Source organism: Camelina sativa, chromosome 7, assembly GCF_000633955.1.
Source record: "Camelina sativa cultivar DH55 chromosome 7, Cs, whole genome shotgun sequence".
Lineage (NCBI taxonomy): Eukaryota > Viridiplantae > Streptophyta > Magnoliopsida > Brassicales > Brassicaceae > Camelina > Camelina sativa.
In genome coordinates, this window is record NC_025691.1 from 27,039,928 (window position 1) to 27,052,666 (window position 12,739).

The 12,739-nt window shown below is 34.6% G+C and overlaps 3 protein-coding genes across 3 annotated transcripts in view; all 3 read left to right on the forward strand.

Moving 5' to 3' along the window:
* LOC104702827 (probable amino-acid acetyltransferase NAGS1, chloroplastic) overlaps positions 1-2,613 on the forward strand; it is a 3,171-nt gene extending 558 nt beyond the window's left edge. Inside the window, exons 2-9 of the mRNA XM_010418749.2 lie at positions 139-226; positions 484-692; positions 773-924; positions 1,023-1,455; positions 1,528-1,625; positions 1,707-1,818; positions 1,915-2,074; positions 2,161-2,613. Of these exons, the coding sequence (XP_010417051.1) occupies positions 139-226; positions 484-692; positions 773-924; positions 1,023-1,455; positions 1,528-1,625; positions 1,707-1,818; positions 1,915-2,074; positions 2,161-2,393 (1,485 nt within the window). The 3' untranslated portion in view covers positions 2,394-2,613. The remainder of the gene's footprint in view (positions 1-138; positions 227-483; positions 693-772; positions 925-1,022; positions 1,456-1,527; positions 1,626-1,706; positions 1,819-1,914; positions 2,075-2,160) is intronic.
* Positions 3,422-3,940, forward strand: LOC109125709 (putative defensin-like protein 191). The gene is made up of 2 exons (XM_019228201.1): positions 3,422-3,485; positions 3,750-3,940. The coding sequence occupies exons 1-2, from the start codon at positions 3,422-3,424 to the stop codon at positions 3,938-3,940; spliced, it is 255 nt and encodes an 84-aa protein (XP_019083746.1).
* Positions 5,511-9,769, forward strand: LOC104702828 (putative calcium-transporting ATPase 7, plasma membrane-type). The gene is made up of 7 exons (XM_010418750.2): positions 5,511-5,854; positions 6,267-6,321; positions 6,434-8,382; positions 8,485-8,643; positions 8,722-8,893; positions 9,001-9,299; positions 9,377-9,769. The coding sequence occupies exons 1-7, from the start codon at positions 5,681-5,683 to the stop codon at positions 9,614-9,616; spliced, it is 3,048 nt and encodes a 1,015-aa protein (XP_010417052.1). The 5' UTR covers positions 5,511-5,680; the 3' UTR covers positions 9,617-9,769.

Consider the following 12,739-nt stretch of genomic DNA (forward strand, 5'->3'; position numbering starts at 1 on the left):
TTTTATGCACGCAAGGTGTTTGATTGTTTGTCTTGCTTATAAAGTTCGTCAGTTTATGATTAATTTACTTCAGATTTCACTTTTTTTTTGTGTGCAGAGGAGTCTAAAGTGAAATCGTTTTGACTGACATATGTGCAGGACATAGCATTTCTTCATCACTTGGGCATAAGGTTTGTTCTAGTTCCTGGAACTCAAGTGCAAATTGACCAGCTTCTAGCTGAGAGAGGTTAGATGATTAGTCTTGCCACTTATCTTCTTATTGGCTTGTCGCTGTGTTTGCCTGTTCTGAACCTCTCAGTCACTTATAGTTATCTTTTCTAGGTTTGTTTAGATGTGTATAAGATGTTAGTGATTTAGAAAAATTGATCGCCCGTGCCAAGTACTGGTATGTCATCAGTTAGTGATGGCGAATTTGCGGCCTTATTGTGATAAATATGAATCTTTGAGCTTGTTCAGAAGGAGCCTAAGGTGTATGAGTTGCAGGACGCGAGCCAACATATGTGGGTCGTTACAGAGTTACAGACTCAGCATCTCTGCAGGCTGCCAAGGAAGCTGCGGGAGCAATATCTGTGATGATTGAGGCCAAACTATCTCCTGGACCTTCCATCTACAATATACGCCGACATGGTGATAGTAGTCGTTTGCATGAAACGGGTGTTAGAGTCGACACTGGTAACTTCTTTGCAGCAAAGGTGAGTTTTCAACTTTCTTAAGATGTTAGTTTGAATGTTGATTCTTTGTCATTTTGGATCTGATTAATCTGGCATGCCAGAGAAGAGGTGTTGTTGATGGTGTTGATTTTGGAGCTACTGGTTTAGTGAAGAAGATAGATGTTGATCGGATTCGTGAGAGGCTTGATAGTGGTTCTGTAGTTTTACTGAGGAACTTGGGCCATTCCAGTTCCGGAGAAGTCTTAAATTGCAAGTATGTATGCTCTCTTTATTAGTAAAATTTTACACCTTAAAACCTTGAAGACATTAGTTATCTCACTCTGATACTGGGACATTACTTCTACACTGCAGTACCTATGAGGTTGCTACAGCTTGTGCTTTAGCTATAGGAGCAGATAAGCTTATTTGTATAATGGACGGTCCAGTTCTGGATGAGAATGGACATCTTGTTCGCTTCTTGACTCTTCAGGAAGCAGATACGTTAGTCAGAAAACGGGCACAACAAAGCGAGATAGCTGCCAAATACGTGAAGGCTGTTGGGGATGGAGGGATAAGTAGTTTTCCTGAACCTCTTGGTTACAATGGGATGGTCACGACTCCCAACAATTATAATGGGAGACCATTTTGGGAAAAACACACTCCAACCTTTCAGAATGGTGTTGGATTTGACAACGGAAACGGGTTGTGGTCTGGGGATCGAGGTTTTGCTATTGGCGGTGAGGAAAGGCTTAGCCGCTTAAACGGATATTTCTCTGAACTGGCTGCAGCAGCGTTCGTCTGCAGAGTGAGTCCTTGAGCTAACCCTTGTGCTCATTTTGTTTACTTCAAAGTTTTCTAACGTATAGATGTGTTGAAGGGTGGTGTCAAAAGAGTTCACTTATTGGATGGTACTATAAGCGGAGTGCTATTGTTGGAGCTTTTCAAAAGAGATGGAATGGGGACTATGGTGGCAAGGTATACACAACCGTTTTCAATAGCAGACGATTCAAAGTTTTAATCTTTCTCACAAAAGCTTATTGGCCCTTAATGTCACAGTGATGTATACGAAGGAACCCGAGAAGCGAAAGTGGAAGATCTTACTGGAATTAGAAAAATAATCAAACCTCTGGAAGAATCAGGGGCTTTAATTCGCAGAACTGATGAAGAGGTTTCCCTTTTAGCCCATAGCCTTAGCCTTAGGTTCGAAGTCTATTGTTTTGTTGTTAGGATTAAAGGTATAGTAGTTTTTTTTTTTTGTGTTCAGCTACTGCGAGCTATGGATTCATTTGTGGTTGTGGAAAGGGAAGGACAGATTATTGCTTGTGCGGCTTTGTTCCCTTTCTTTAAAGAAAAGTGTGGAGAAGTTGCAGCTATTGCGGTTTCATCAGATTGCCGTGGACAAGGACAGGGAGATAAATTGCTCGGTATGATCATAAAACTTTTGAGTGTTGTGTTTACAATCTACAGTTAAAAGAAAAATCAGTTTCTTAGACTATCAAATTTTTTGCAGATTACATTGAGAAAAAAGCGTCAGCTCTCGGACTTGAGATGCTTTTTCTGCTAACAACGAGAACAGCTGACTGGTTTGTGAGACGCGGGTTTCAGGAATGTTCAATCGAGATGATACCAGAGGCAAGGCGAGAAAGAATTAATCTTTCGAGGAAATCGAAGTATTACATGAAGAAGTTATTGCCAGACAGGAGTGGGATCTCTGTTGTTCGTTCATTTCAGTTTGGCTCTTGAGAGTGTCTGAGAAGAATGTAATTGACACAGAAAATTTTCGCTGAATGTCTAAGATTCTGTCGACTTTTGAATGAATCAACATTATTTCCAGAATCAGCGAACCGGGTCACAAGACTGCACCCTTGCTGGTGTGTACCGCATGGGCAAATGTAAATTTGAGCGGTCAAAACCAGTTTGCAAATGTTATGGATGTAAAAAGTGTATACTCTAGTTGTAACAATATTATTCATTTATAATTCATCATTCATCAAAAACGATTTTTTCTCAATATAATATTTTAGAATTTTATTACTAAATATCGAAGATGTAGAGGTGACTATCCGAAGTCGTTTTTATCAACAAATCCTTAGGTTTACCACTTCTTCTCCAACTTCTTCTAACAAATCAAATAAAATTTTAAGTTCTAAATTATTTCCTTCAAACGTTCACTATGTTCCATGAGCATTTTAGGTGTATTTGATAATGAAGTTGAGTATAATTAAGAATTGAGTTTAGCCGGATGCGGTTTTGGAGAAGATGTTGACAAAACAATATTCTAATTATATTTATCTACACTTTACAAATATTTTACTAAAAACATTTACTATTAAAATTATTTTTTGAGTTTCAATAGTAATTAGTTTTTAAATTAAAACAAAAAGGAAAAAGACTATTATAGTAATATCTAAACATTCTTGAAAACTTCCAGCAATTCCTCAAGAATTCTTCAAATTTTGAAATGATTTAACATTTTTTCCCTCTAAATTCCTCAACAAATCTTCAATAAATGCACACAATATATATATCTTACCATTTAAACCTAACGTGGTCATAAATCTTGACGCGGTCATTAAATCTAATCTATAATTTTTCTTCGTTCTTAACTAATTTGTAGCTAAATATTTTCTTTCTACTTTTAGAAGAAAAGATCTTTATATCCAGCAATAGGATATGTAATATATATTCTACATATGTAATATATATTAAGTATATATTCTTAATATATATTCCATCAAAAAGAACGAAACAAGAAGAAGTTGGCAGTAAAAATGGCTAAAGGGGTACATGCCACTGGTTTCATCACTTATCTGGTGATTTTCTTGATTTTGACAGGTACTGTATATTGATATGTGTTTTATATCTCGACTAGTGTGTATTCTTTTCAAGTAAATTAATTTTTATTTTATGTATAAAAATATTATTTTTCTAGATATTAATTTTTTTGCTTAAGTATATGTTTTAAACTCTTAAACCTAAAGTTTATCTATCAAAACCCAAATAATTTTCAATATATATATATATATATATATAATTTTGAATATTTTAAGTATATAAAATTCTAATAAAGGGATTTGAATGTTTCTTTATATAATGCAGTAGGAATATCAAGAGTAAAGACTGAGCAGCCGCCATGTAATGAGGGTCGAGTCGCATATGTGTCACCTGATTTTTGTATTGATAGTATATGCACACGAGACTGCACCCTTGATGGTGTTTATAGCAGCGGCAAATGTGGAATTGAGCGGTCAAAACCAGTTTGCAAATGTTATGGATGCAAACAGGTGTAGATTCCGCTGTTCCTAGTTGCAACTATATTATTCATTTGTTATAATTCATTATTATAAAAATGTAACGTCCCAAAAATTCAAAATTAATAAAAAAAAAACTAGAACTGAGCAAGAAAGTCGGATCCAAAGAGCCAACGATATTTAACTGTAATATAATCTAATTATCCAAAATTAAAATTATAAAATCCAAATATATCAATTAATTTTATATTTAAATAACCAAAATATCCAAATTCTTTTTTTTTTTAATATTTGTCAAAGTTTAGCCAAATTTATTCGAAGTTTATTTTTGGTTTCAGTTGTTTCGGGTATAGAATCCTCAAATTTGTCTTCCGAACGGACTCGAATCCGACAAGAACCGAACTGAATGTTGTACAATTACCATATTGAATATCCAATTCATAAATCCGGAAACCCGAATCCGATTGGATTCTACCCAAACTCGGACCCTTTACTCATAAGCCCTATGGAACTTTGCCTCTCTTTGTTAGTGAGTTTTCACGTGGGAATCACTTGTCAACAAAAAGATGACACTAACACAAAAGAATAAGCTCTAATATTATGGTCAAGGACGTATAATAGAAATAACACAATGTCACATAATATTATTTCACGCTGATTTAAGTCTTTATTAGAGAACATTAATTCATAAAGAAGGATACTATATCACAACATAACATATGAAATACTGATTGAATATACTTAATTAAGGATTGGATTTAAGTGCTTGCGGTTTAGAAGGAACTGTTTGGGTGTAGATGTAATCGAGGTGAGCATCCGACGTCGTTTTCATCAAACAATCCTCAGTTTCACACTTCTTCTCCATCTCCTACAACCAAATAAAATAAAATTTAATTACTTACTTCTAATTTATGTCCTACAAAGGTTCATTATGTTCCATGAGCATTTTATTGATAGTATCTCATTATTTAGGAAAGGTACATCTGATGCAGTTTTGAATATAAGAGTTATATGCTTGCTTTATGTATAGTATGAGGTTTTGAACTAATACATCCGTTGTTTGAATTTGATCTTATCGCAATATTCATAGCCGACACTGAAATTTATTGGCTGGGGGTTAGAACATATGTGAAAATCTAGATTTTTATGGCCAATAAAGTTGAGACTAACTTATGTGAACTTTTAAAAGTCATCATTGCAAGTGTTCTAGATTTTCACGTGTTCCTTACAAGTTCCAAGAAGGAAAGACCAAGAACACTGATTTCTATTCATTTAGTTTTAAAGCATAACGATTAAACAACGTATTTACAATTACCCGCCACTTCTCTTCACGAATCCTCCGATATTTTAATCTTTAACAAGAATGATATTTATGATATAACCCATAGTGTACGCTTCTGCGCTTCATGTCCTGCATGAATGTATCAACTATATAATTTTAACGCTCATAATCCATATACTATTGCATGTTTGTTTTTAAAAATATATAAAAAGAATCGAATGTTTTCGCTTTGATTGAGATAGTTGAGCTCACGAAATAAAAAGGACTCGACTTAGCTTAATTCAAGGAAAGCATGAAAGAGAGTTTTGGCTTAGCATAACACAAGGACTGGGTCCAATTTCTCAAAGCTTAAAATAAAAACCACAGATCTTAAAACTCGCCTTTGTATATTATTCCTCCATTTAATTTGCGATTCTTCTGCATGCTTCTTTCTTTCTCTCCCACATTTTTTCTTCCAATACGTTTTGTTAACAAAACATTGAAGCTGGAAAAGCGAAATGGAGAGTTACCTCAACTCGAATTTCGACGTTAAGGCGAAGCATTCGTCGGAGGAAGTGCTCGAAAAATGGCGGAATCTTTGCAGCGTCGTCAAGAACCCGAAACGTCGGTTTCGCTTCACAGCCAATATCTCCAAGCGTTACGAAGCCGCTGCCATGCGTCGTACCAACCAGGTCTATCTTCTTTTATGTCTATTGATTTTACAAAAATTTGAGATTATGTAACCATTCCAAGGTTTTTAAAAACTGTATGGTAGCTTTTTAAACATTTTAAAACTATTTGGCTCCTTAGATTTTTTTTTTTCGGTTTTCACTGTGTTTACCTTATATATATATATATATATATATAATTTTTTAATATCCAAATTCTTTTCAAAGAAAAAATGGATATTAACTCTATAATTTACTGATTTTTTTTTTTTTTTTTTTTTTTTTTTTTTTTTTTTTTTTTTTTTTTTTTTTTTTTTTTTTNTACCCAACATTGTAACGCATCTAACTTGAGATTGAGTTTATAGCTTTCTCTTTTTCTGTAACTTATTTTATTTCCCCTCAAAATATTATTTAATAATTTGGTATATATATACAGGAGAAATTAAGGGTTGCAGTTCTTGTGTCAAAAGCCGCATTCCAGTTTATCTCTGGTGAGTAATTAATCTGAGACAGAGGAAACTTTAGAGCTTTTATTATTATTTATTTTTGGCATTTGTTTCAAAAAGTGTATTGTTCTTGATTTTGAACTTTTTGTTTTTTCAGGTGTTTCTCCAAGTGACTACAAGGTTCCTGAAGAAGTTAAAGCTGCAGGGTTTGAGATTTGTGCGGATGAGTTGGGATCAATAGTTGAAGGTCATGATGTGAAGAAGCTTAAGTTCCATGGTGGAGTTGATGGTCTTTCAGGTAAGCTTAAGGCATGTCCCAATGCTGGTCTCTCAACAAATGAATCTGACCAGTTGAGCAAGCGACAAGAGCTTTTTGGAATCAACAAGTTTGCAGAGAGTGAACTGAGGAGTTTTTGGGTGTTTGTTTGGGAAGCACTTCAAGACATGACTCTTATGATTTTAGGAGTTTGTGCTTTCGTGTCTTTGATAGTTGGTATTGCAACTGAAGGATGGCCTCAAGGCTCACATGATGGTCTTGGAATTGTTGCTAGTATCCTTTTGGTTGTGTTTGTGACAGCAACAAGTGATTACAGACAGTCTTTGCAGTTTCGAGATTTGGATAAGGAGAAAAAGAAGATTACTGTTCAAGTTACGCGAAACGGGTTTAGACAGAAGATGTCTATATATGATTTGCTCCCTGGTGACGTTGTTCATCTTGCTATCGGAGATCAAGTTCCTGCGGATGGTCTTTTCCTCTCGGGTTTCTCTGTTGTCATAGATGAATCGAGTCTGACAGGAGAGAGTGAGCCTGTGATGGTGAGTGCACAAAACCCTTTCCTTCTCTCTGGAACCAAAGTTCAAGATGGGTCATGTAAGATGTTGGTTACGACAGTTGGGATGAGAACTCAATGGGGAAAGCTAATGGCAACTCTTAGTGAAGGAGGGGATGATGAAACTCCATTGCAGGTGAAACTTAATGGAGTTGCAACCATCATTGGTAAAATTGGTCTTTTCTTCGCTATTGTCACCTTTGCGGTTTTGGTGCAAGGAATGTTTATGAGGAAGGTTTCATTGGGAACTCACTGGAGATGGTCTGGAGATGAAGCGTTAGAGCTTTTGGAATATTTTGCTATTGCTGTGACTATTGTTGTTGTTGCGGTTCCTGAAGGTTTACCATTAGCTGTTACACTTAGCCTCGCGTTTGCGATGAAGAAGATGATGAATGATAAAGCGCTTGTTCGACATTTGGCAGCTTGTGAGACAATGGGATCTGCAACTACTATTTGTAGTGACAAGACTGGTACATTAACAACAAATCACATGACTGTTGTGAAATCTTGCATTTGTATGAGTGTTCAAGATGTGGCTAGCAAAAGTTCTTGCTTGCAGTCTGAGATTCCTGAAGCTGCTTTGAAACTATTGCTCCAATCAATTTTTAATAATACTGGTGGGGAAGTTGTTGTGAACGAACATGGGAAGACAGAGATATTGGGAACACCAACTGAGACTGCTATATTAGAATTAGGACTCTCTCTTGGAGGTAAGTTTCAAGAAGAGAGACAATCTTACAAAGTTATCAAAGTTGAGCCTTTTAACTCAACAAAGAAAAGAATGGGAGTAGTCATTGAGCTCCCTGAAGGAGGACGTATTCGCGCTCACACCAAAGGAGCTTCCGAGATTGTATTAGCAGCTTGCGATAAAGTTATCAACTCAAGCGGTGAGGTTGTTCCGCTTGATGATGAATCTATCAAGTACTTGAATGTTACAATCAATGACTTTGCAAATGAAGCTCTTCGTACACTTTGCCTTGCCTATATGGATATCGAAAACGGGTTTTCCCCGGATGAAGGCATTCCGGCCTCAGGGTTTACTTGCATAGGGATTGTTGGTATCAAAGACCCTGTTCGTCCTGGAGTCAGGGAGTCCGTGGAGCTTTGTCGCCGTGCGGGTATTATGGTGAGAATGGTTACAGGAGATAACATTAATACCGCAAAAGCTATTGCTAGGGAATGTGGTATCCTCACTTATGATGGTATAGCCATTGAAGGTCCTGTCTTTAGAGAAAAAAATCAAGAAGAGATGCTTGAACTCATTCCCAAGATTCAGGTACCGTTTTTTGATTTAACCTTTTAAAAAAAACATTTAACCTTTTTAAACTTCGCTTTATATTATTCTATGACTTAAACCAGATTTTGTTTTTCTTACAAGGTGATGGCTCGTTCGTCGCCCATGGACAAGCATACACTCGTGAAGCAGTTAAGGACCACTTTTGATGAAGTTGTTGCTGTGACTGGTGATGGTACAAACGATGCACCAGCACTCCACGAGGCGGACATAGGATTAGCTATGGGGATTGCCGGAACTGAAGTGAGTATGATATATCGAAAAAAGACTAATGTTAATAATTATGAAAACGACTCAAACTTTTTTTGAAAACTATTTTAGGTAGCAAAAGAGAGCGCAGATGTCATCATTCTAGACGACAATTTCAGCACAATCGTTACGGTGGCGAAGTGGGGACGTTCTGTTTACATTAACATTCAGAAGTTTGTGCAGTTTCAGTTAACAGTCAATGTTGTTGCACTCATTGTTAACTTCTCTTCAGCTTGCTTGACTGGTAATTTAAAGGAATAGGCTGATTCAGTTTTATTTAAATTTTTTATTTTCTACTATTTTGTTCTATTGTAGTTTCCATCTTTACTTTGTTTATGCATTAATTCATAGGAAGTGCTCCTCTAACTGCTGTTCAACTACTTTGGGTCAACATGATAATGGACACACTTGGAGCTCTTGCTCTAGCTACAGAGCCTCCGAACAACGAGCTAATGAAGCGTATGCCAGTTGGGAGGAGAGGGAATTTCATTACCAACGTGATGTGGAGAAACATCTTAGGACAATCCTTGTACCAATTCGTTATCATTTGGTTCCTACAGGCCAAAGGGAAGTCTATGTTTGGTCTTGTTGGTCCTGACTCTACTCTTGTATTGAACACACTTATCTTCAACTGCTTTGTCTTCTGTCAGGTAAAATACTCATAACTTAGAATCACTTGAAGCTTTTGTGGTATGATAAATTGTGTGGATTGTTGTTGATGTTACAGGTCTTCAATGAAGTAAACTCGCGGGAGATGGAAGAGATCGATGTTTTGAAAGGCATACTCGACAACTATGTCTTTGTGGTTGTTATTGGTGCAACAGTTTTCTTTCAGATCATAATCATTGAGTTCTTGGGCACATTTGCAAGCACCACACCACTTACAATAGTCCAATGGTTCTTCAGCATACTCGTTGGCTTCTTGGGCATGCCGATCGCTGTTGGCTTGAAGAAAATACCTGTGTGATTGAAGACATAATGCCGATAAAAATCTTGCTCTTATAGAAACAGAAGTTATTATTGACACATGCAAAATTTTCACAAAGCTTTTGCCTTTTTGCATTTATTTTTTTCGTTTTTTTACATTGTTGACTAAGTTTGTGTTAAATAGGCTAATGACAATTAATCTACTCATCTATTTCTTTTGTTTTTTTGTTCTTGAGATGAATCCATGTTATCAAAACCAAAAACAAAAACAAAAACTTGGACTAGACCGAGACTTGCCGAGAAAAAAGAAGAGTGACGAACGATTAAAAAAGTGAAAGAACAGAGAAGAAAGTGGACCATACTGTATTTTTAAACTTAATTAAGAGCCCTCTCTTTGACCAAAAAAAAAATTAAGAGCCCTCTCTCTCTAAAGTCTAAAGTTATGTAGCTTTTTTGGTGGAGCCTTCATTGTGACACTATCAAATATAAAGAGATACCATATATCATCGTAAAAATATGTAAATCTCAGTTGTTGTTAGAATATAAGCTTTCAACACTGAAATATTGGATAGAAGAAGCAACATCTCTGCAACACTGAAAAAAAAATTAAACAGCTCTCCATCTACAATTAGATCTGTCACTACCTCCCTGCAGTATCAGAATTGGGTAACAATTTAGTTGTGGATTGACATTTTCACATTACAAATTATTATGTTTAAAAATATACAAGTACTCAGACAATAAGTGTTTTGAATTAAAACTATGTTTTGAATATACCAATAGTTGTAAATTTCTTAAATGTGCTTCGACACAATCCTTTACAATATGCTCGCAAGTTAATATGATGAAACAAAATTAAAAAATATTAGCATAAATGATATATCGAGATGTGAAAGACTCGATCCACCAATACATGGGAAATGTGCAAGATGATATATATTCTTTTTTCTTCTAGTTAGACCAAATCAATTTTCAGTATTATGTATATATATATATTTTTGTCACGAAGTATTATGTATATATACGAAGGGATTATTAGGAGAAGAAAGTCAAAAGCCATTGCATAATATTAAATTAGGGTTTTACTGTCCGTTTCTAACTCAAAACCAATTGGTAATGAGTGGAGATGTCCTAACTTTTTATATATTACTTAATCTTTTCACATCTTTTCGATGTGGAATATTTTACATTAACACTTCCCTCATGTTCAAGCATGATCATCTGAAGTGTGGGCATATGTGGAAACAACATCCATGGGATAACCCAAGAAACAACCTGCTCTGATACCATATTAAATTCAGGCTTTACTGTGAACTTTTAACTCAAAACTATTAACTCAAAACTAATTGGCAATGAGTGAAGAGACCTTAACTTTTTATATATTACTTAATACTTTGACATGGGAAAAAGATATTTTACATTAACACATAAAACGATTTGTTCGGGTAACTCTGCCAATGCTTTTGTATTCCTAATTTCTAAAATATGATTCGTCACAAGATGATATGTCAAAACATAATTAAACATATTAGCAGAATTGATACATTGAGATGTAAAACGTCGATGCACCATAAATTGGAAAAACATGTAAGATGAGAAAGATTCTCTTTAAATTTTTTACAAATATTTAAAATCAAATTCCTAAAAGATTCTCCGTTTTGAATTTTTAATTATATTGGATAATTACCCAAAATCAATATCCAAAATATGCACACAAAGAGATCATTAGGACACAAAAGTCAGTAACCCGGACACAAAATCCTTATTCGAATAACACTTGGACAGTGTGGTTTGAAGATTAGGTTAAATTTTGGATATATTATGATGCAAAAACCAGATAAAATATATAAATATTTCAGGTATTCAGATACACATTCGAATATTTTTTTAACATCCAACTTTTATTAATATAGAGAAGTAGTATACAAAGTGTTAACCAACCAGCTAGGTGGTAATGTATAAATTTGATACATTGAATTAATTAAACAAACATGATGTGAAGGTCTATCCCTCCTGCATTTTTCTCTCGGTTAACTTGGCCCATTCGAACAATTAGGTAACAAGATACTTGTTTTTATATCTGATATAATCGATATAAATATTTAGTTTTTCATTCAGGTAATCTCAGATAATCAGAAACTCGTTCAAGTATCGGATAATAATACCACGATTCAAACTAAGATTTACTTATACACATCAAAATCCAGTAATAAACCAAAGATTTAGTCATAGCTACGTTTTTATTTTATCCAAATGTGGTCCACAGCTGTCCATTTATGAAATATTTGTAATCATCAGCATTTTTCAGTTTATAATTTATTGGTCATTGTGCTTCATTTAAAACAAGATGCTATCTAGATCTGATCGTCCCTTTAAAATCATTATTGTCAAAGTGGAAGTGGTCCACCTAAAAATACGGAACATATTAATTAAAAAAATGAATACGAATGGAGAAAAAATAGTAATAGATCACATTTCATGAATAATATATACATAACACATCTCTAAACAATCCAAATGTATCTATAACTCTTACGACCATAAGAAACAGTTAACTGTTTCTAAACAATATTTGTGGGTTCTTGTCAGTTTTAGAACGAAATGATAATAAATCTTTATACATCTAAACATTCTGAATGCATCTTTAGCTCTTATAATCAAATAATCAATTTATTTGTATTTAATTGTGATACAATTTGACCTCACAATAACAAATCGGTTTAATGTTTCTAAGCAATGTTTGTGGATTCTGAAATTATTAGGACATGCATGTAAAATATTCTGGCACAAAACCATTCGTCGAATAACATTCTGCCAATGGTTTTGTATTCCAAATTTCTAAAATGTGGTTCGACGCAATCCTATAGAATATGTCCGCTTGATGGTCCGCTGATACAGAATTAAAGATATAAACAGAAATGATACATTGAGATGTTAAAACGTCGATCCACCATGACATGGGAAATATGGAAGATAAGTAAAAATTTCTTTAAAAAATATACATAAACACAACAATAAGTGCTTTGAATTTTTCTTTAGAATAGTTTCTCCAAATAAATTTCTAATATTAATGTATATGAAGGGATTGTTAGGCTACGAAAGTCACACAAAAATATTATTGTGCCCGTTGTTTTATATTCCAAATTTCTAAATCGTGTTTCGA